At 41.3% G+C, this 22,495-nt stretch overlaps 1 protein-coding gene across 3 annotated transcripts in view; it reads left to right on the top strand.

Annotated features, from left to right (window-relative positions):
- The first annotated feature begins 366 nt into the window (after window positions 1-366).
- znf804b (zinc finger protein 804B) overlaps window positions 367-22,495 on the top strand; it is a 33,355-nt gene continuing 11,226 nt past the window's right edge. For 2 of the 3 annotated variants that reach the window (XM_005738537.1, XM_005738535.1), the window contains exons 1-2: window positions 790-883; window positions 1,044-1,355. In XM_005738537.1, the coding sequence (XP_005738594.1) occupies window positions 1,203-1,355 (153 nt within the window). In that variant the 5' untranslated portion in view covers window positions 790-883; window positions 1,044-1,202. Of the gene's footprint in view, window positions 459-789; window positions 884-1,043; window positions 1,356-22,495 lie in introns of those variants that run through there. The other variant, XM_005738536.1, reaches the window with a different exon arrangement.

Genomic DNA, 22,495 nt, shown 5'->3' with positions numbered 1-22,495 from the left:
TTAAATCACATGCAAGGATATACAGTTCAAAATAGATTCTCCCATTTCCTTGTTGATGCGCACAATAAGAATTAAAGAAAAGGGAAGAAAAGCTGGAAAAAAGAGAAAGTGCGGGGGGGCTTCAGTTCGGAGTTACTCAAGCACAACATGCACTGAAGTGATCCCCGTCCATCCCAGACCCACGCGGACACGGACTGCATATTATAGTCTACAGCAGACAGAAATCCGGTCCGGTGCAGCCCCCTAGGAGAGAAAGCAGGCACACACGCACGCACATACAGATCGCGGGGGTGAGGAGGGGGGAGAGAAGAAGAGAGAGTGTGTGTGTGTGTTTCTGAGAAAGAATCTGAGCCACTTCCACCTGCCTGCGCTGGAGAACGATAATAACAACTAGCTCTGCTCTGGATGGATTTACCGTCCCTCCCTCCAAGCACCGCGGAATTTCATTCACAAGACAGGTGACTGTAAACCACTCTGCCAATAAATATAGAGCAGAAGGGAGGGAGGGGGAGGTGTGTGTGTGTGTGTGTGTGTGGGGGAGACAGAGAGGTCAGATGTTTTCCCTTTCTTTTCTGTTGGAGGTGCGTGAAGAGAAGGCGCACCTGCGAGAGTGTCTGCTGCTCTCTTCTTTACTGAGAACTCAAATTGGGGTGCCGCTGTTGCTGTTTGGCTGAGGCTGCCTGCACTTTACAGACTCGACCAGTGGACAGGGGGGGGGACGGGGAAGAGAGAGCGAGAGGAGGGGTGAGCGAGAGAGGGGGTGTGTGTGAAACAGAGACTGGATGGATCCCTCTCTTCCTCTGGCACTCCACAGGCGCTCATTCATTTATTTAAGCCTGGCCGACGACAGCATGCCAAACGCAGACTCCAGCATCAGAGCTCGGTCAGTAGGCTCTAGCATCCTCATCTATGAAACTGTCTCTCATTCTTTTTAGTCCTTTTGTCTCTTCTGTGTTCACGCATTTACACGAACGCGCGCATCTAAGAAGCAGGTACAGTCTTAATAAACAGCAATTCTCCTCTCTTGTCTTTTTCTCGCGCAGACAGAGACTTTCCAACAGAGGACAGCAGGAGTGAGACCCCCCTCCTCTTCTCGCACCGCTCCGACAACGTTCCTACCTGCACAGCCTCCCAGCAGGACTTGACTTGGCGCTCATCGGACACCGCCGACACCCAGGACCAACGTGGGAAAAAAAACATTTATGGGCCCCAAACCTCGCGAGGCCCCCGGGATGGCGTGCAGCGCGTGCTACTACCTGGTTATCAGCTCCACACACCTGAGTAATGGACACTTCAGGCGCGTCAAGGGAGTCTTCAGAGGACCTCTGTGTCCATCCGCAAACAGTGACTCACCGGTAGGACAGCATACAGGCTCTGACAGATTTCTCTAGATGTGTGTGGGTTTGAGCAATCAAGTTTGAAAGAGTTCAAGTGAAGTGTTTTTTTTTTTCCTCTATTTTTGGAGATATGGGATTTATAACGTATGTAAAGTTAAGTGATGTCATAGGAAGTCCAAGTATAGGGAGGAAAATGTGTGTGTGTGTCTGTGTGTGTAAACTGTGGGAGAAACACTCAAGTGCCCAGCAGACCCAGCCGTGCTGTCATACGGTACTGAATAGGTGAATATTTCTGCAGAGGATGATAATTTCCTGAGCCTTAAGGAGATTTTTTGATTTGGGGGGGGGAGCAGGAGATGTGAATATTTTAAGCTTAGGGAAAAAAATTGGTGTATCCAACCATGAAGCCATTGTCCCTCCTTGCCCCCTTCTCCCTCTCATGGCTATGGGAATTAAACGAATCAAATTACATTAGTTCTTTGAGGAGGAAATGAGTTGCCCTGACAAAAATAGGCCTAATTACCTGGGGAGTATTTGTACGTGTTTGTTTTCTCTCTCTCTGTATGTGTGTGTGTGTGTGTGTGTGTGTGTGTGTGTGTGTGTGTGTGTGTGTGTGTGTGTGTGTGTGTGTGTAAGAAAGAAAGAGAGAAAAACCAGTCTAGGCTTGTAGAGTATAGTTTCCTGACCTTTCCACGCTGCTCATGATTCCTTTGAGCCAAGAAACTGGCATTCAGTTGTAAACTGTCTTTCAGTGTATTTGAGGGTCTGTGCATGTTTGTGTGCACACCTGTATGGATAAAGGAATATGTGTAGTAGAAAGGGTTTTTGTTTTTTTGTTTTTTTAAAGAGTAAGAGAGCAATGAAAACAAGGCATAGAGAGAAGCAAAAGAAATGGCAGCAAATGTAAATATGTATGTGATATTTTAGACCGTGTGAATTAGGGTGGTCTCTGCATCTCCATATCTCTCGGCGTTTGTAGCCTACGTTTTGCGTTTTGTGTGTTGTACATCCAGGAGCTGCTCCAAGGGTCTCTGGTAATCACACATTATTCATGAGCTCTTAATGTGAGACGAGACAAACTGGCGGAGCTGATGACAAGTTTGATGAGAAAGGAGGAAAGGAGCAGCTGGTATGTGTGTATAAGTGCGTGAGTGTGTGTGTGTGTATGTGTGTGTTCATACTGAAGTCATTACCAGTCTGTCATGTTCGGCCCGCGTTCACTGTGTGATGGGAATGAGCGAACAGTGTTGAGCAGACACAGTCAGACTGGCAGAGATGGTGCAAGGAATATTCTTGCAAACTTTTAAACACACGGAAATGATTTCTGTGCGTCTGCCACACAGTTTAGATTCAGCATGTGCAGCACATGTTTCCATTTCTACAAATTAGGGCTTCTTCTGTTGTATTTGATCATTTCTCAGAACCCTCTTATCTTCTTGTAAGATCATTAAACACTCAGTCTTTATTGCTCCTGCAACAAGTTTAACCTCCTCCCAGAAATCACTCTAAATTCTCAAAGGAACTCTTACTTGAATTCATTTGAAGCTTAATGACTATTTTAGGCATGTCTATATTTTTAGACTAATGAATGCATAGGCTCCCGGGCAGCCATTGTTTTCCAAATTCGGCATGTTATGAAGAATCGTTGAACTACTTGTCACTTGTTTGGGATAAGTAATCCGTTAGAGTGTAGCATGTCTTTTAAAGATTTGTCAAACTTTCATGACACACATAGGATGAGCTTACAGTTGTTTCCCGCACACCAAAATCCGTTAGTATCCTCATCCTTAGCATTGAGAAAGTACGTTTGAAGCAGTTTAATACCAGATTATACATTGGGTGCAATTGGCCTAAGTATAAAGGATATATTGTATCCAGATATATGTTGTGTAATATCAGAGTAATTTAGAGGTTTCTGGAACAGTTCTGGTGCAGTTTTACCTTTTTCCAAGTTGTATGGAGGCGAGGAAAAACTCTAAAGAGGTCAAAGCTCCTGCAGTGGTTACGTAGTATATAGAACAACTTTACTGCGTGAATGACGCATATCACCTCCCAGGCTTCATTGGGGTTATTATGATAAAGGTTTAAAGCTGAGACATATCAGATGGTGGCAAGGATGTGGACTCAGAGTGAAAGTTAAAGAATCAGAGTGAAAGTTAAAAGCAACATAATGTCTTTTACCTGCACCCAAGCACAGAGGCTCTGTCTGGGTGCCCAGTCACTCAGCAATAAAGACAAAGAGGTGCGCCTCTCTCCCCGAGCGACTGCAGAACAATATTGGAAACAGATTTGTCACGAGGTGGTTAATAAGATAAAAAAGTGGAAGTAAAATGTCATTAAAAAGTGCTTTGAGAGAGCAGCACTCAAGCTGAGATTGGATACATTTCCACATTTAAGAAACAGATATCACATCACAAAATCAATAAGTAATAAACAACAACCCATTTGATTCTCTTTTTAATAAAATGCTAATAAGCTGTAGGTTTATATGTGTATATACAACAAACCTAAGCCATTATGATATTGGGAGTTTTTACCCTTTTGAAAATTCACATTAAAATAGAAACACACAGGTGCGATCCTGGCAAAATGCTACTTGATTCATACCATATGATAAAAGCAGAAACAATATGAAAACAGCAAAACTGCCATCATCATTTTATTATTCACACCTGGGATTTACCTGATGTGATACGGCATCATGGCTTCAGCATAAAAGCCCCATGATTATAAATAGTTGAACTGTTACAGTGAACCATCAAAACAGATATGACACTGAAAATTAGGAATCTCTACGGGCCACATTTCAAATCTGTAACCCTTCAAATATCATCAAAAAGAAGAAATCCCATCAAAGAAAACCATTCAAGCAAAAAACATGAGCAGCAGCTGCTCTGAAGATTCCCTTTCACCCGTAGTATACAGTAGATTCAAGCGTTCCTGACAAAAAAAAAGAAGAAAGAAAGAAAAAACATTGAATCCATAGCAGCTTACAGGCTTAACTGTAGCTGACCTCCATGTGAACAGACAGAGACAAGTAAAAATAGAAGTTTGAATTTTACTGAATACATTTTTTAGACTACAAGCTCTGTTTTTCAGGTGTTATTCATGGTACGAAGGACATCATTTACCTCCAAGGCCATGTCCAAACTAATGAACATAAATCTACATGTGGAAAGTTCAGCAAAACGCTGGCCAAGCATGTTTAGAAGGTCAAAAAAAAAAGCTCGCTTTCAGATTTATCCATATTAGTTTAGACAAGGCTCGAGCCTGTCAGCATGATACAGAATCTGCGGTCGTGGTCAAGGAGTTCAAATGTGACTGCCTGCGTTAGGTGAAAGTTAGCCCTTCAGTCAGGAACCAGTGAATTGAACGCATCTCTTCAAGGTGGTTAAACATGCTGAGCAGCATCTTTTGCCCCCGTCCGTCCTGTTGTAGGGAACGCCACGCCAGGCAGAACAGCAGACGCTCTTTGATTTAGCTCAGATCAGTTGACTACAAAGGATTTTACAGCTGGGATTTGTCAGGAGTAACTTCTTGTGTCTACACTTTGATAAGGTGGCATTAAGCAAACACTGGGTGCCAATCAATGCACACACTGCCCCCTTTTTTACCACAAAAAAAAAGAATTGTGTTTGTTAAAATCCTTTTGTTTTGTTGCTTAGTTAGCATCCACACAGTGTAGCATGGGAGATCTAGATTGGGATTTTATTTATTACTACTTTATTGCTACCAATTAGTCACTGCGATAGGCCCCTTGGATGTTTCTAACTTTCGGATCCTGCATGTATATTAGTGCTTAATCATCACTGATGAGTCACTCCTAAATCTCTTGTTAACACCTCAAAGGTTTTTTGTTTTTTTTGGTTTTGGCGTCAACATTGAGGGAGGACAGCAGGAGCGAAAAGGTGTGTGCAAAGAGGACAAAGTCATGCATGATGCTTCTCTCAGTTCCAATGGATCCAAACTGTCTTTCTCTCGCTTTCCTTTACACACACACACACACACATACACACACATTCACGGCTATAATATTCTACTAGAAGTGGGGGTGGACTGTGTGTATGTGTGTGTATGTGCATACTTACTGTTCATCCCCTGAAGACCACTTTGATGTATATTTCACTGCCGTTGCAGGAAACAGATCACTGGCTATCCAGCACGGTGTCAAAGTGAGTGCCAATGCGGCAGTGTGTGTGTGTGTGTGTGTGTGTGTTTGTGACTCCACATTTGCTCCCCCCTGTTTTCATTGATTCCACAGGGAGCTGAACAGTGTTTATGTAAATGAGGTGGCATTTAAACATATGCCCCGAACAATTACCTTGAAACAACTGTTTAGCTGCACAAAAACAGTGCCGTGTTCAGAGCGAGCCAAGTGGTTAGCTTTAAATATTAAGCCATAATAAGGGGACAGAGGTGAGATGAGCCAGCCGGTTGGCTATTTAGCTTGCTAGTTTTCTCGTGGACGCTAATGCATTCCACAAGAATCTAACCCAGGGGCCTTAAATGATGATCATAATAGTAAGTGATCCAGCCTCAGTGTTAAAAGGACTCAGAAGAGAGGATCAAGGTGGTAATTGCGGTTCAGCAAATGTCAGAAAGAAAAAGAGTTAAACGTTAGCTTGAGATGAAGAAATGTCTGTGAGAAAAGCTCAAGAGCAGCTGTTGACTTGCTGTGTTGTCACAGCTGCGGAGTCAAGGCTCTCTTTGCTGCAGTCGCTCACACAAAGTCTAATGTTATTGCACACATACACGTGCACACGCACCAAGTCAGCCATTAAGTGGCATTAGAGCCGTTTGAGAGTGAGCAGGTGAGTGCTGCTGAATGTGAAAGTTCTGTATGACTGGACCATTCCTGCTGACCACTGCAAAGTGCTCCCACTGATCACCGCTAATGTCCTCCATCACAGTTTACGCTCAACACTCTGGAGTGTGTGTGTGTGTGTGTGTGTGTATGTATGTGTGTGTGTGTGTGTGTGTGTGTGTTGGAGAGAAAGGTGGATAATTGGGACAGATGGGTGAGATAGGATGAAAAGAAGGAGGAGGGCGAGCAGGAGAAAGAGACAGTTGGCATCGATTTTAACACTCTCTCAAGCCTTTATTGACATTTCATTTAGCTAATGAATTCATTAGTGCTTCATAGCATAATAACCTCTACTTGATAACCAGGATGATTCCCCAGAGGAATAGTGCTGCCTATACTCTGCTGCTTCTCTATTTTCTGGCTCTTCCAGTTTGATTCTCAGCTTTCTTCATTTTATTTTTTTTTATTAATCCACCTTAGCTTTTTTTCCTTCTACCCTGCAAGTTTCTTCCCTGTTTGTTTGGAATGCATTGTGTAGCTTGTAAATGAACCCAGCGTCTGAGGTGACATAACCTGCCAGTCTCTTAACAACAGCGCAGCGTGCCCTCAGGAATGGAGAAATGAAGGAGATGCAAGATGTTTGAGCATCCTCAGCCTTTACTTATCTGTAGGTGCCTTTGTGCTTCTACTCCTGTGTGCGCGCTAGCTTTGTGGCGCTTGTTCATTGGAGATGGAGATGATCTTTATATATTTTACTGACAAGTCTTTATTTGTGCATCTTTGACTTGCTACCTCCTGACACACACACAGATGTACACACACGCACACACAGCTTTGACTTGAATGAATTCAACGACCATTTGAACTTCCACAAAAAAAGTATTTTTCAATCACAAAACGTTTGATGATTCATCCCCGGGAGATTGTATTTTTACACATTTACAACCTTCCATTTGGACTAAAAGTTCTACCTGACCTCTTTATAATTTGGAAGAATTTATTAACTCCAGTTTGGGTCCGATGTCTATGGCTTCGAGGGCAAAGATGCCTGCAGGGCTGATTTAACCTGCAAGGGCTTTGTGTAGGAGTGTGTGAGCATATCTAGAGGGCAAAGAGTGGCTGAGCATTTGGTAATAGTTGTGGTAAAAGAATAGCGAGGGCCTCTCGTGCTGATTTTATAGCCACAGGATGAGCAAGCATCTTTAAAGCACAGATCTTGGCATTATACGCATGTTGTGGGAAAGACACGAATTCTGTAGACTCATACGTGTCTGCTCACAGGCACAGCAGATGGCCAAGCTCTCATTCTGTATATTACCTGGGGACAGATGTTTGTCTGTGTGGTCATTAGTGATCACAGCTTCAGATAATCACCTGGAGACACACCAGCACATAAACACACACTCACGTACAATTAGTGAGTGTTTGATAATTACTGGATGTTTGATGAACCATCTGGAACAGCAGCTCAGGCGGAAACTGAAAGACACGCTCATAACAAAATCATACACACAAATACCCAAATCATAGTAATCAAACGTGTATCATTGAGCTTGTGCTAGAAAAAATATATATATGTGAAATTGCAAAAAATAAACTAAGACAGGTGAGAGAAGAGAAGATGAAAGCATTTTTGCTTCACAGTCATTAGGATGTCACGTCTCATTCTGGGTTCGGTCTTATCCTCTTTAATTCCCTTGACATGATTTTCTCTGCAGTATAAACTTTGCTCCCCGCCCACCCTCCCTTTTTTCTTTTAAACTATAATTTGCAGCTAGCTTTTGTCTTCCCCTCTAACCATTTCTCTAGCCACTACCTTTGCTCTCAGCCCCTTCTCCCTGACACACCTCTTATATCCATCTCCTATTGCTTCTCATCTCATCTCTGAAGCCCATTCATTTTTTAGCAGGTCAAAGGTTCATCTGTTTAGGCGTTTGAATTGTGTGTGTATGCGTGTGTGTGTGAGAGAGAGAGAGACAGAGGAGGAGCGATAGGTATGCTGTGTGCGTGTTTGTGTGCATATCTGTGTACAGTATGCCTGTACGGGAGCGTGTGGGTGATGGGAGTAATATTGCAGTAGCAATATTGCTGAAAAATCCTTCAAGGGACGAAAGTGCAGAGAGGGTGCGCTTTATTTGATGGTCGGTTTCTCTGTTCTTCAATAACCTCCGCTTTACTCCTCTGCCTTTTATTCTGCCACTCTACCTGGATTCATTCTTTCATATAGGTGATGTAGCTGCAACTCGCTAAATACAGCCTGCATATTTGCATGTGCATTGCCTTACAGAAATTTGCACCTGCACTCTTGATTACCTGCGTGCGTTTTGGCTGCTGACACGGAGGCCAGGGTTAAGAGCAGCTCAGACAAATTAATTATCTCTCCTCTGAAGAAGGGATGACTCACTGAAAGAGAGGCTGTGAACCAGCACCTCCCAGTTGAGCAGAAGCCCTGGAAATTCTCCCAGCTTAACGGGGACCAAGGGGCTCCTTCTGAATAAAGCAACTTGGATTTCTTTCACAGCTTGATCTTCACATCGGTTTTTTTTTCTCCACTTTTCATGTGCATAAGGGTGATTTATAAAAATAACTACGACTGAAAGAAATCGAGCAGGCATTTTGCATTTAGAGATCAAAGTGGCAGAGGAATTTTAATGCATATGAACAAGTTTTACTTCCCTGGATTCGTTGACATAAGATCAAGGCTTTCATGTTGTGCTTTGCTGTGCCTTGAACAGAATAGGCTGTTATGGTGCACTGCGATCTATGTGACTTATACTGGTGTACTGCTGGTACGCCAGTATAGTCACATAGATGGCTCAAAGTCATACCACATATTAAATTAACGGAGTGACTTAGATTACTGTAAAACATATGAAATTTAAAGGTTTCTCCATTGTCTAGAAAATAGGGATGTAGTGCTCTGCTATCAAGTTGCTATGATGGCACATGTACAATCGATCTAGTACAACATGGTTAGAAACCTTTACTTACTGAAAAAAGTCATTGTTGGGATCAAGGATTCAGAACGTTGAAAAGGGTATTACTGAGCTATTACCTTTCTTTTAAAGTCTCTGTGAACCTGATAAAATCATAGTACAAGCAGGGCAAAAATACATGTAGTATTATCATAACATCATATGAAAGTCCATGTGTGTTCATTCTTGTGTGCTCTCATGTTTATGTATTACAGCAGATAGGACCTACTAGGACATTCTGATAGTGCAGTCGGTCATGCATCAGTAACAGTGCATCGAATTATATCAGAGTTACCTCCACCAGCAGCGTGAGCCATGATGCAGACACTAATAATTCATGCCGTTTGCTTGCGTCTTCATATCAGCAGTGATGGAGCAAACAACCCGCCGTAATTATCATGAGCAGCAGCATTCCTGCGTTTAGCAGATTGGAGATGCCAGGCGCTCAGCTTAGCATTGTGCAGAAATGCCCTGGCTGCGTGCTGCAGGGATGGCAGGATCACAGTGGTCTACGAGCAGCCTCCAGCTACGCACTAGGCCTTGGCTAACGGCTTCATGGGCAGTGTGCCTGTTTCCTCTGTCTGATTGTGCGTGTATGTTTGGCATGTTTGTGTTTCAGCATTTTTGGACAAGCTGCCCCTGGGGTGGGGGGGGCTTTCTTACCCTTGCTGTGAGGTATATTCTTACCCTGTAGTACTGGATTAGTTTCAACAGTGAATGGGAAGACATGGAAACAGCAGGAGTGGAGGTGAATGGAGAGGGGAGGAGAGGAGATGAAGGGAAACCCTACAACGATGAGAAGAAATATGTTGGTGGAGTGCGTGTGTGCCTGCATGGCGTGGGTGCTCATCAGTTTCCCTAAGATTCCTCTGCCATATAACCCAGAGGCAAACTCAAACTCTGTAAGATCTATTTCTCTCTGCTTGTTTTTGTCTCCTTGTCTTTCACTCTCTCCTCTCCACTTACCTATGCATTGTTATACGATTGTTTAGCTTGAGTGCAAAACATGGTTGTCTTTCAGGAAAGGCAACACATGTTCTGTGCAGTCCATGGGATTTTGAGCATATTGTCTTTAATCACTGGGTATTGTAGGGTTGCAGCTGTTGAGTGCTATTGTCATGTACAGTATAACCTTTATGAATCTGTATTCACAGCTCAAATGAACTTGGCTCTTCAAGGTATGACGCAAATGAGGTTTTTTGGGGAGGTTTTTTTGCAGAAAGCATTAAAAATTGTATGAGCCGTGCCCATCAGCGAGCAAGCCAACATGTATGAACTTTGTGTATTTGGCTGTTTGTGGGTGTGTGTTTGTGTTTATGCGCAAGAGTGTGAAAAATAGCAGCGTGTGATTTATGTAAATGAGTGTCATCGGCCGAGGAGAAGGCAGAATTCCCAGGCCTGATGAGTGGCTTAATGATTCATCAGCCTGGCTGAGGCAGGCATCAATAATGGATGACAGAGTGGGTCATGCAGGATTGCTCGCCCCTTGATTAAAGTGCTCCACAGCTAAACGCCTCACTTCCTCCCTCTTCTCACCCTACCTTCTATAAGGATAAATACAGAAGTGTGCGGTACATGCACATGCACACACACACACACACACACTTGTGCATGTGGTCACACACCTCTTCCTCAATCTCTTTCTGTACAGCTTAATGTCATCTCACCTCTCACATGCTTAATAAGCTCTCATCCCCTCCTCATCTCCACACTCTGTTTCTTTGGTCTTAATCCAATCATAGTGAGTAAAAGAGGCAGAGAAAGGGGTAGAGAGCGAGAACAAGAGGGGGGAAAGAAGAAGATGGAAAGTGCAGGAGAAAAGAAGAGAAAAGCACAAATTAGAGCTTTATGATTTGTACAGAAATGGAAACCTTCTCTCTGGAGATAAGACGGGAACATAAATGTTCCTTCTTTACCCACAACACACAGAGTGGAAGGAGCCATTCTGCCTCTGTCTCTCGCTGTAAGCTCTTTGTGGGTGTGACAGGACAAATCTCTGTCTATTAGGGGACATAAACCTCTAAACCCTGAGCTACACGGCCATACATACTAATGCAGCCGTACTGAGGGCTGGATACAAGTTAGGAATGATAGCACGGGACACCCAGAGAAAGAAATGAATGTGGCAAGCAGGATGTTGAAAGCAGAGAAGAGAGTCCTGGCGGGATTTCAATCCTGGCCAGCTCCAGGTCTTAACTGCTACAAAATCATATAGCACAGCAAAACCAGCTTTCAAAAAGTTGGACTGTTGTGCATGACAGAGCAATTCACTCAGCTGGCGTGTAAGTCCCCAGACAGTCTCCAATTTCAGCCTCTGATCTGTAGTATCTCTAGCCATCCATGCACTCGCACTGTAATGTGCCAAAGAAAAGATCACTCACTTATTGGACACACTCGTGTTATCCTCTGATAGCACAAATGAGCCAACGCACATACAGTGAAACGCTCACCTACATGAAAACTTCAAAAGAATCCGGAAGCACAATGTCTGAAAGAAAGCAATCATTCCTCAGCGACTCTTTCCTCGCGCGTACTCGCCACTCATCTTTGCAAGTTTCTGACTTGGCGAGACTTAGTTGAGCATTAAGAGTAGTGCGTAATCTTCGATCATATTAATCCTCTCCTTTAAATCTGTCACTTCCCAAACTGATTACCTTCATCTCCTTAACTTGTCTTTCACTCTAATCTGTATCATCGCACTCTGACAGATTACAGCCCTTGTTTGATCCCTTTAACAGATCCTCCTCAATCCCCTTTGAAGCAGTCAGTCAGCTGCCTTGTCTGGAGTGTGATTGACAGCACACGAGTATAAAGAAAACGTGGGTGTGTGTGTCTGCTTTATGTTTGCAGGGCTAATAACTTAACAGTGCTGTATATCCATTTATCCATGCAGAGTCTTTAGTTGTGTCTGTAATTTAAATGTCAAGAGTGTATCGTCCATATATTTCTACTTTTTTTTCTTTCTGCTATCTGGGAGGAGAAAAAAAAATTATTTTGGAAGTGACATTTAGCAAGAGAGGAGAAAAGCCTAATAAGCCCAAGGTTTGAAAGACATATGACTGACAAGTGTTTTTAGTGCATAAAGAAGAACCAATAAGGAGGAAAAAATTTGGAGGAAGAAAAAATATAAATTAAAAAAACTGACAGAAATGGTGGGTGGAGCAATCAGAGAGAAAACAGTGAAAGAATAAGTTATCATCACATCTCACCAGTCTATCCTTCTAAAGCTCTTCTGATATCATTTTCACCCCTCAGAGCAGCTTTGGAGAGAATCAAAGAGGAAAACAAGAGTTGCCAAAAAAAGAGACGGCACACAAAGCATTGACAATATACGCATTTAGAAACAGCAGAGACGACGGGTAAAGTTCAGCTCACCCACCATTGTTCTCACCATCCTTTGTCTCCCTGTAATTGGTATATGATTTTCGCTTTGATGTGCAGTGAAAGAACAGGAAGGGAATCTTTGTCTTTTTCAGAGAAATAAATGCAAGTCCTTGAAGAGCACAGCGAGTAAGTGAGAGGTAGGATCATAAAAAATACATTCAAAGCCACAGTGGAGACCACAGTTTGTAGAACACCTGGGTATTCCAGGAATTTACATGCAGGCGTTCACGCTTTTGTGTTTGTGTCTCCCAAAGAGCGCAAATTGAATTCACAAAAATCCTAGAAAGCACCTATGGGTTATGTTTGTTCAAGTGGCGAAAATGTCTTAAGATGTCCTCTGCTTTTTGTGTCTGTAAGCTATGCTCTACCCGAGTGAATCAGTTTAACTCATGCCGCACAAGCCAGAGGCTAAGTTCACATTGTATTCAGGATAGTATGAACACAGAGAGATTGAGTGAGGAGGGTGGCGATGTTGAGAGGTGGACAGATTTTAAATGTGGGCACAGAATAGGATTGATCAATGGTAGAGCGCTTGAATAACTCCGTGAAAACAAGGTAGCCCTGTTGAATAGGGAGGAGAAATAGAGAGAGACAGAGGGGATGAGGGCAGGGAGGGGTGGACACATCAGCAGTGGGAGCTTTTTGGCCTTGCATTGTGATGGACAGGGAATTAAATTTTGATTGCTTGCTGAGTGATCGTTTGGTTGGGCCTTGTGACTAATCATAGATTTATGGCTTCAACAGGAGAGCACTGCAATTTGTCGATGCTACAGACTCCCTACTGTAGCCCGACACAAAAGCAGTGCAGCTATTTTGAGGCTTTTGAATAAAGTTCTTTTATTATTTTTTTCCACTTCTTTTATGTTTGGGTGGTATTGCCTTTAAATCTATCAACAGAATATATATTCTTACAGATATGTTCAGACCAGTTTTTGCTTACAGCTGTAACATTGTTTAGAAATGTGTGAAAGCCAAACATACAGATAGACTGAAAGTATTTACATAGTAACAAATTCTAGGCTTTCTGATGTGCATTTTAATAAAACATAGACTGCAAAACTAGAATACTTGCTTCCAACTAGCTTGAAAGTCAAAATTTGCTATGGCCACTTTTATTCTTCAACACAGCCTGAACTCTCAAGCTTTTTTCGTCATTTCTTTAAGTAGCTCTCAGGAATAGTTCTTCAGGCTTCTTGAAGGACTTTTAAAGCTTTTCTTTGGCTGTTTGCTGTCTTTTGTTCTGTTCTTTGTCAGTATGATCCCACACTGCTTCAATTATTTTGAGGTCCAATGCCAATCATGACTGCAGGTGTTCCACTGTGTGTGTTTTTTTATCCAGGTGTGCGTTTAGTGCAATGGCAGTGTGTTTTACATGATGCTGTCAACAATCAGGAGACTCTTTCCAGATGACATTGCATGATAGATCAAAAGCTGACTGTATTTTTTGTTGATTATTCAGTCCAGTTCTGACATATGACATAGAAACTGAACATTTAACAGTATTTCCTGAAAACCGTCTTTTGTCTGATCATTTCCTAATAACATTTACATTTACAATAATGGATTACACAGAGGTACGGAAAAGATTTCATCACAGCAGCTGTCTTTCTGAAAGAGCTGTAATTGAGTTTAAGGATATAATTCATCCACTGTTATCTTCTTCAGTGCCTTGCGCCAACACAATTCAGAGCAGCTATCTGAATGCTACTCCCACAGAGGTTGATTATCTTGTTAATATTTTTACTTCTTCACTGCATACCACTTTAGATACTGTAACTCCTCTGAAAAAGAGAAGTACCTGATTTCCTAGTGTAACTCTCAAACACTCACCTTAAAGCAGATAACTCGTAAGCTGGAGAAATCATTTCTTCACAAATAAAATTCTAACCATTAGAGAAAAACTTGCTCATAATCATCTCACAGATGTAACATTATGTACAGTTAACTTCAATAATTACTTCCTCCAAACCATCAACGTGTCTTTCAGACCTCATTCCTACAAGACTGCTCAAGGAAGTCCTGCCATTAATTAATGTTTCAATCGCAAATATGATCAACCTATCTCTAATAATCGGCTATGTACCACAGGCCTTCAAGTTGGCTGTAGTTAAAACTTTACTCAAAAAGCATCTCTAGACCCAGCAGTCTTAGCTAATTATAGGCCAATCTCCAACCTTCCTTTCATATCAAAAATCCTTGAAAGAGTAGTTGTCAAACAGCTAACAGATCATCTGCAGAGGAATGGTTTATTTGAAGAGTTTCAGTCAGGTTTCAGAGCTCATCACAGCACAGAAACAGCTTTAGTGAAGGTTACAAATGATCTTCTTATGGCCTCTGACAGTGGACTCATCTCTGTGCTTGTCCTGCTAGACCTTAGTGCAGCGTTCGATACTGTTGACCATAATATCCTATTAGAGCGATTAGAACATGCTGTAGGTATTACAGGTACTGCACTGCAGTGGTTTAAATCATATATAATGAATAGACTTCAATTTATTCATGTAAACGGAGAGTCCTCTTCACACAATTATAGAGTTCCACAGGGTTCCATGCTAGGACCAATTCTGTTTGCATTACACATGCTTCCCTTAGGCAGTATCATCAGAAGGCATAGCATACATTTTCACTGCTATGCAGATGACACCCAGCTCCATCTGTCCATGAAGCCAGATAACACAAACCAATTAGTTAAACTGCAGGAATGTCTTAAAGACAAAAAGACCTGGATGGCCGCTAACTTTCTGCTTCTTAATTCAGATAAAACTGAGGTTATTGTACTCGGCCCTGAAAGTCTTGGAAATATGGTTCCTAGTCAGATGCTTACTCTGGATGGCATTACCTTGGTTTCCAGTAACACTGTGAGGAATCTTGGAGTTGTTTTTGACCAGGACATGTGCTTCTATATTCAACTTCAATATTCCTTCAATATTGAACAATTATGTAGGACTGCTTTCTTCCATTTGCATAATATATTCAAAATGAGAAACATCCTGTCTCAGAGTGATGCTGAAAAACTAGTTCATGCATTTATTACTTCTAGGCTGGACTACTGTAATTCATTATTATCAGGATGTCCTAAAAAGCCTCCCATTGATCCAAAATGCAGCAAGAGGACTGAAAGGTACGAGAAACAGAGAGCGCATTTCTCCTATATTGGCTTCTCTTCATTGGCTCCCTGTTAAATCCAGAATTTACAATCCTGCTCCTCCTATACAAGTCTTGAAAAATCTTACTGACCTTATACTACCCTATCCAATCACCCCATTAGAGCTCTTTGCTCTCAGACCACAGGCTTACTTGTGGTTCCTAGAGTATTTAAAAGTAGAATGGGAGGCAGAGGCTTTCGTTTTTAGGCGCGTCTTCTGTGGAACCAGCTTCTAGTTTGGATTCAGGAGACAAACACCGTCTCTACTTTTAAGATTAGGCTTAAAACTTTCCTTTTTGATAAAGTATACAGTTAGGGCTGGATCAGGTAACCCTGAATTATCCCTAGTTACATCGCAACAGGTCTAGGCTGCTAGAACATTCCAGTGATGCACTGAGTGCTTCTTCTTCAGTCACCTTTGTCATTCACTATGTGTTTATACACCTTTCTGTATTTAACTATTTGTTATATTCATCTCATAAATAATAACATATCATTGTTGGGGTTTTCTCTGTTTTCTTTGCATTATTGTAGGGTGCCGTAAAATACTTACCCTACTTACTTACCTTACAATATAAAGCGCCTTTGTTGTCATTTTGCATTATATAAATTTCATGTGTAATTTGTCATACCTCAGCCTTTTCTCCTCGTTTCCCTTCCTTAAGAATGGGTTCATCCACCGTCCACTGAGATCATTTCTGACAGTGTCAGATGGGCCAGATGCATCTCTCAGGTCCTGTGTCAGGTCTTTAATGGATTTTTTTTTGTTTCTGAAGGACATGATTTTCAGATACTGTTTATCTGCATTAGATATTTTTTTAGGCCTCTCACTTTTTCTTTTGTCCTCCACTTGTCCAGTTTCCTCATTTTTTGTGCATCTAGACAAAACAGAGGTCCATTGTTATTGTGAATATTACATCCAATGTCTAATTAAAACTGGAATTTTATCCTTTCCCATTTTTCCTCATTCAAAGTCCATAGAGAGACCATACAAATGTGTTGTATATATGCTATATGTGTGTAAATATTTACTGGACTGAAATAGCAACAATTAAAAATAAGAATCAGATTTAAGAGTAAACATAAATGTCCATGTCAGCTACAATGGATGCAAAGAAATTAAGGATTGAATCTATTCTTTGTTTCAGAAATGGCAACAAAGGGGGCAGGAGAAATAATCAAATAAAATCTCTCGCTATTATTTACTTATTCAGTTTGGTTTGTGCATGCAGCTCAGCTTAAAAGGTCAGAAGGAGCGGTAACAATTTGTTTTACTTCACGGTACTCACTGATGATGTCATGGTGTAGAGGATTGTGCTTTAGATAGTTACAGTTTACACACACACACAAACAATGAAATATGGCACACCTGACAGAAGTTTACTGGAATACACATTGTGCTTTTATTTGCTGGAGTCTCACTTTGTGAAATATTTTAGCCTTTCTACTTTCTCTTTAGCAGAAGTTGCTGGTAGTTTGAGAGATTATGAAACTCACTGGTACTAAAACATCTGTCCTTTTGGCTGTGAAAAAGCCCTAATGACCATATGTATGGTCAACACATCTGTGATTTTGGCTGTGGTTATTCCATCTACTTGTTTTGGCCATACCTCTAACTGGCAGTAACGATCTGGAGTAAACAAAGATATACAAACACACGTACAAACAACATCAGACAGTTGCGCACAGACAAAAACACCGTAAAGCCTGGGCGTAGATTTTTCCACAGTAAATGGAAAAATGTTTGGGTAGCACAGAGCACGCAGGCATATTAAAGGCAGTCAAGGGAGATACATCGAGGCTGCAAATATCAGCTCATTAACGCTAAGCTATCCTGCTTGGCATGCATGTTTGTGCACAAAAATGTCTGCCACTGAGCTTTACAGGTCATTACAGTAATGAGTAATTTAGGCCTCGGGTCAACAACTGTCACCGGCTATCGAAAAAATGCAGGAAATCTCACTGCGCTGCCAGGCACTCGCGCGAGTGTGAACGAAACACGTCACAGGAGCGCTTTAGACACAGGTAGAGAGAAAAAAGAGTGGCAGATTAATGTAAATGATTTGAGAGAGCAGAGCGAAGCACAAGTCAAAAAAAAAAAAAAAACTTGCTGAATTTTTTTTAATTTCAATTCATTTTTTTTCTGTTCATTGCCGTTGCTAAGTTAGGGTGATAATTATAGCGGAAGATAATTAAAGATTTAATTGGGCTTGATAAAACTTTTGGAATTGTTTATTGAATTGTTCTCAAAACCAGAGGTAACAATTAGAAGTTCTGTAAAGTCACATGTCTGTTTGTCATAGTTTATGCTTCTCACCTCGTCTCCTTTTCTTCTCTTTACCGCTGAAACATCTAAAACCTCCAGAACAAACGAGCAGAAGAAAAAGATTTCAGCCAGTAAGAGAAAGAGAGAGAGCACTTTTGGATATCATGCTTCATATAGGCCATACACACATTCATGTGAATAACAAACAGGAGCATCAGCTGATAACAAAGTGATCAGTCCTTTTATATAAGTCAATTAAAAGAACAACAGCACATTATTGAAAAATTTAAATATACTCTCTAATAGTAAGATTAAGGCATCATCACAGACGGCATGCATAAGCGAAGCGGAATTAGCAATAAAGAGAAAACTGCTAATTGGCCTGTATTTTGTATGCTCTGTGTCTGCAGCTGCTCTGCGACGGTAAATTCTATAACAATAGTTTCTTCAAAGTTGGTCATACTCATCAAGTTTTCACCATATTTTTTCCTCCACCCCCTGCAGTAGAAGTTCTCTTCAGTGGAAGTTAATATATATGAACAGAGAGAATCTGTTTCTATCAGTTCTGTGCTACAAGGCTCGCTCTCGCTCTCTTGTCGTGGATTTATTATGCATGCACGAGTGTTGTTTCGCCCTATTTTTTGGATTTCACACTGAACCGGGATTGCGATTAAAGCTCGTGTTGCAGTGCTGTTAACAATTATCACATCTGATCAGTTACATTCGAGTAGGTCCGAGCCAAAGTGCCTCATAATTTTGAGGAGATGCAAAATTTGCACTTGTTTTCCAATACTGTTCAAGTGCTCTCCACTCGGATTTGTATCTATTCCCGTTCATTTTTAAGCACACTGACGAATATACAGAGAAAGGGAGAGGCAGAAAATAAATAAAGTGAAAAAGTACATGAAATGCTTCCGAAATTTGCAGTAATACAATTACAATATTTTTATATCAACATCTCTGTGTTGGCTGTGTGTATATCTCAGGGTGTCATGTGGTAAGTATAAACATATTGCTTTTTTATTTGGCCATTCCACTTCTTTAGTCAAATAAAAAGGTGTTTCTTATCAAATTTAGTCTACAGTTTTAACTAGTGGGGCACAAAGTAGGTGCCAGCTTCAACAAATGCCAATATCCTGACCAAATGTCCAACTGGGTTATTAACAAATAATAACTATGTACAACATAACATCAAATAGCAACTTACAATAAAGCCTATTAGAGCTCAGCACATGCTCACAATTTGAAACAGCTGGTGTTCTTAGCACACACCCTAAGCAGGGCCACCATTAGGGAGTTTTCCCACTAAAATGTCATTGCAGATTGGCGAGGGATAAAATCTGTGGTCCCCCTTTGGGCCCGGGTCCCCAAGCAGCTGTGAATAGGCACGCCTATTCACGAGACAGTGTGACTGGCTTCATCCCTCGATCCTTATCAAAAATGAATGTTTTTCCTTCGACCATGCTCCACTTGGAAACTTCCCTGGCAGTGAATTCATCATGTCCTTGGAGGAGGTCATGATCTCTCCGCATATGTCTCACCCAAACAACCACTTTTGTTTTACATTAGATCAAAGAAGCGAATGGCTCTCAAAATAATGTTACAGTATAGCTTTAATATAATATCAGCGCAAAAGCCTGTAACCGTTCTTCATTCTATCACTGAGTTGAATCTACAAGAATGTTGTTCAATATTTAATTACAACTTACAAGAAAGTGACCAGTGAGGAGGGAGAAACAATTTAGCTCGAGGGCAGCAGGCAGGGAATGAGATTTTAATTCTTTATTATAATGCATTTGATTAAATCATAACTGTCACGTCAGTCACGCAGACAACAAATTGTAAACGACTACAGACTATTTCTCCCACTGTTTACCACGCCGAGCATAAAATGAAAGCTTCAAGTAAAGTGTTTTCAGCCCGAGTTTTCTTTGATTTTTCAGAATACATAACCACTCATACACTCTTACACAGACACCACATACATTTGTTTTTGTGACTCAAAATATTTGACTATCCTATTGAAATTAGCTCAAGTGGCTTTCAAAGAGTCATATTTAAGTTATAATATATTTCAGAGATATGCCACCAACTCCATTTTGTATTTTTAAAGGGTCCTAATTATTCTGCAAGAAGTTTCTCATTATGGCCTGCATGGTTTGCTGCTGTAATTCAGCTCAGTCAGTGAAGTATCCTATAGCTGTCTTTAGCTGGAAATCTTATTAATTAATTACTTGAAAACCTCATAAATTCATCCAGCTTCCTCTTTGTCCTTGACATGGTTCCACCTGAGTTCAATTCAATGTCAAGATGTAAGAGTTACATTATGACACTGATAAGCATATTATCATATGGTTCTTTGATTTATGGTGCTGTTCAGCAGTCTTGAAGGTCAACTCAGAGATGAAGAATTAAAAAAAAAAAACAATGTAGTTACAGTTATTTAAAAATCATCTCCACAAGCCTCAGTGCAGCATGTTCACTGCTAATGAGCATTTTTTGATTTTATATACCATAGGAGTCATCAAAAAGAAAAAAAAGGGGCAGTCTGAACTGTAATGATGGCAGTGAATCAAAAAAGGTGCTGCCACAGTTTAAATCTCTAGAACTCCCAGACGTTCCCAAAAGGATATTCATGTTTGGGGGCATTTTTCATGAATATATTGTATATCATTAGTTTGCAGTGCACATATTCTCAAATGCTGACAAACCACGTCTGTAAAACACTTTAAGCGTGACCTGTTCATTTCCACAGCAGCTCAAAGACATTAAACTGTGTGTCTGAAACTCTGGTCATGGTCCAAAACGACTCCTATTTGTGGCACAATTTCAGTTATAAAAAGGGATAAATTGGCACTTCTCCTACAAACTGTGGATAAGCGCAAAGAAAAAGAAAAAAAGCATGGAAGCTCACAGCTCTGCACAAACACTCACACGCATAATCATGCAAACAATCACTGTCCATTCAGGTCTGCAGATACATCAGTTGTGCTTATTCTGCAAACAGATTCATGCCAGTGAGGTAAATTGAGGTCTAGATTAATTTGGCACCAGTATATCAGGTTGACACATTATGTGTGACTGTGCATGCATAAGTGTGTGTATAAGAGGGGACTAACTATGTAGAGGTGTTTCTATAAGAGTGCCTATAGTGGAAACTTGTATGAGATGTGAACATTTAAACCAAATGAAAGCTAGCGCGCTTGATTTCAGCATTAAGAAGAAAAATGGGCAACCTCTTGCCAAGACGCTTCTGACATAAACAAATGGCCTCTGAGTTGGCCCACGCACGCACACTTAAGTGCACGTTTCGGCTTTGATGCGTTCACACCTTTCTATGTATATTTTTCTCGTTGTTAAAAGTAATTATCCTGACAGAGTCAGAGAGGTGAGAAGAAAGGGTTTGGGAAAGGCAAGCGCACAGAAATATACAAAACCTCTCATGTACACACATCCACTGACATTCACTTACACGGTTCCTATGTAATCTTGCATAAGCCATACAGTTGACCAATTCACAGCATTCATTATCTCAATCTTATCACACCGGGTGATTGGATCATTTTCTTGCAGTGACTTAAGCCCGCGAGGCAGATCAATACCATGCACTCTTGGAACGTCACAGGATCAATGTATATTAGTTACCTTTGTGTTGATTTTAGTATAGGAGAGTCCTACCACCCTGTCCTTCAGCCTCCCTTACCCTTCACACATACTGGATAAATTCCTGCACAGCCAGAGGAAGAGCAAGTTATTTTGCAGGTTAATGTATGTGAGTAGAGTACCTGGATGTAGCAAATAACGCTTAATGATGATTGTTACTGGCAATAATAACGCTGAGGTGCTTGTGAGAGTCTGTATGTGTGTTTGTGATGCAGGCATGGGTTATTTCTCCTCTTGCCTGCACTCTTATCCTCCCCTTCTTTTCCTCTCACCTCTGTTCCTGTGTGCAGGCATATTACTGAAACAAATTGGGGCCAATAGACTCTGTCACTGCCTGACCCGGGACTCAAACAGAAAAAAAGAGGATGCCAGAAAGGGAGAAAAAGGCAAATAGAGAGGATGAAAGGGAGTGGGGAGTGTGAAGTGAAAGAGAAGAAGAGTGATTTGAAGGAGGAGCATAAAAAGGAGGGACGGAATAAGTGCTACAAAAGAGAGGGAGCGAGAGATAGAAGATGGACAGAAGGAAAGGAAAGAAGCAGAGAGAGAGAGAAAGAAGTGACAACCTCAAATTAAATTCCCATCATGTCAGTGTAGAACAGAATTCAATAGTGTTTATTGGCAGCCCCTAGCCTCAGGGAAATTACATTCTGAAGCAGAGCATGGCATGAATGCACACACTCCTCAACACACACACACACAGTCACACACAAGGAAGCAAACACATCTATTGTACACAACACTGTGCATGTATTCAGACCATAAAAAAGGCCCTCTGGCTGATGTGAGCATGCAGACAAGCGATTTACTCCCTAAGGTCCGTGTGCCATTTGCATAGCGGTTGTGTATCTGTATCTCTATCCATGTGCTATTTACCTGCATGTCTCTGTGTGTATTTGTCTGTACAAAAAGTCCAAGTTGTGC

This window comes from Pundamilia nyererei, unplaced genomic scaffold, assembly GCF_000239375.1.
Source record: "Pundamilia nyererei isolate P.nyererei 1_Seehausen unplaced genomic scaffold, PunNye1.0 scaffold00084, whole genome shotgun sequence".
NCBI classification, from domain to species: domain Eukaryota; kingdom Metazoa; phylum Chordata; class Actinopteri; order Cichliformes; family Cichlidae; genus Pundamilia; species Pundamilia nyererei.
Note: the sequence above shows the minus strand (reverse complement) of the source record. Positions and strands in the feature narration are given on the sequence as shown.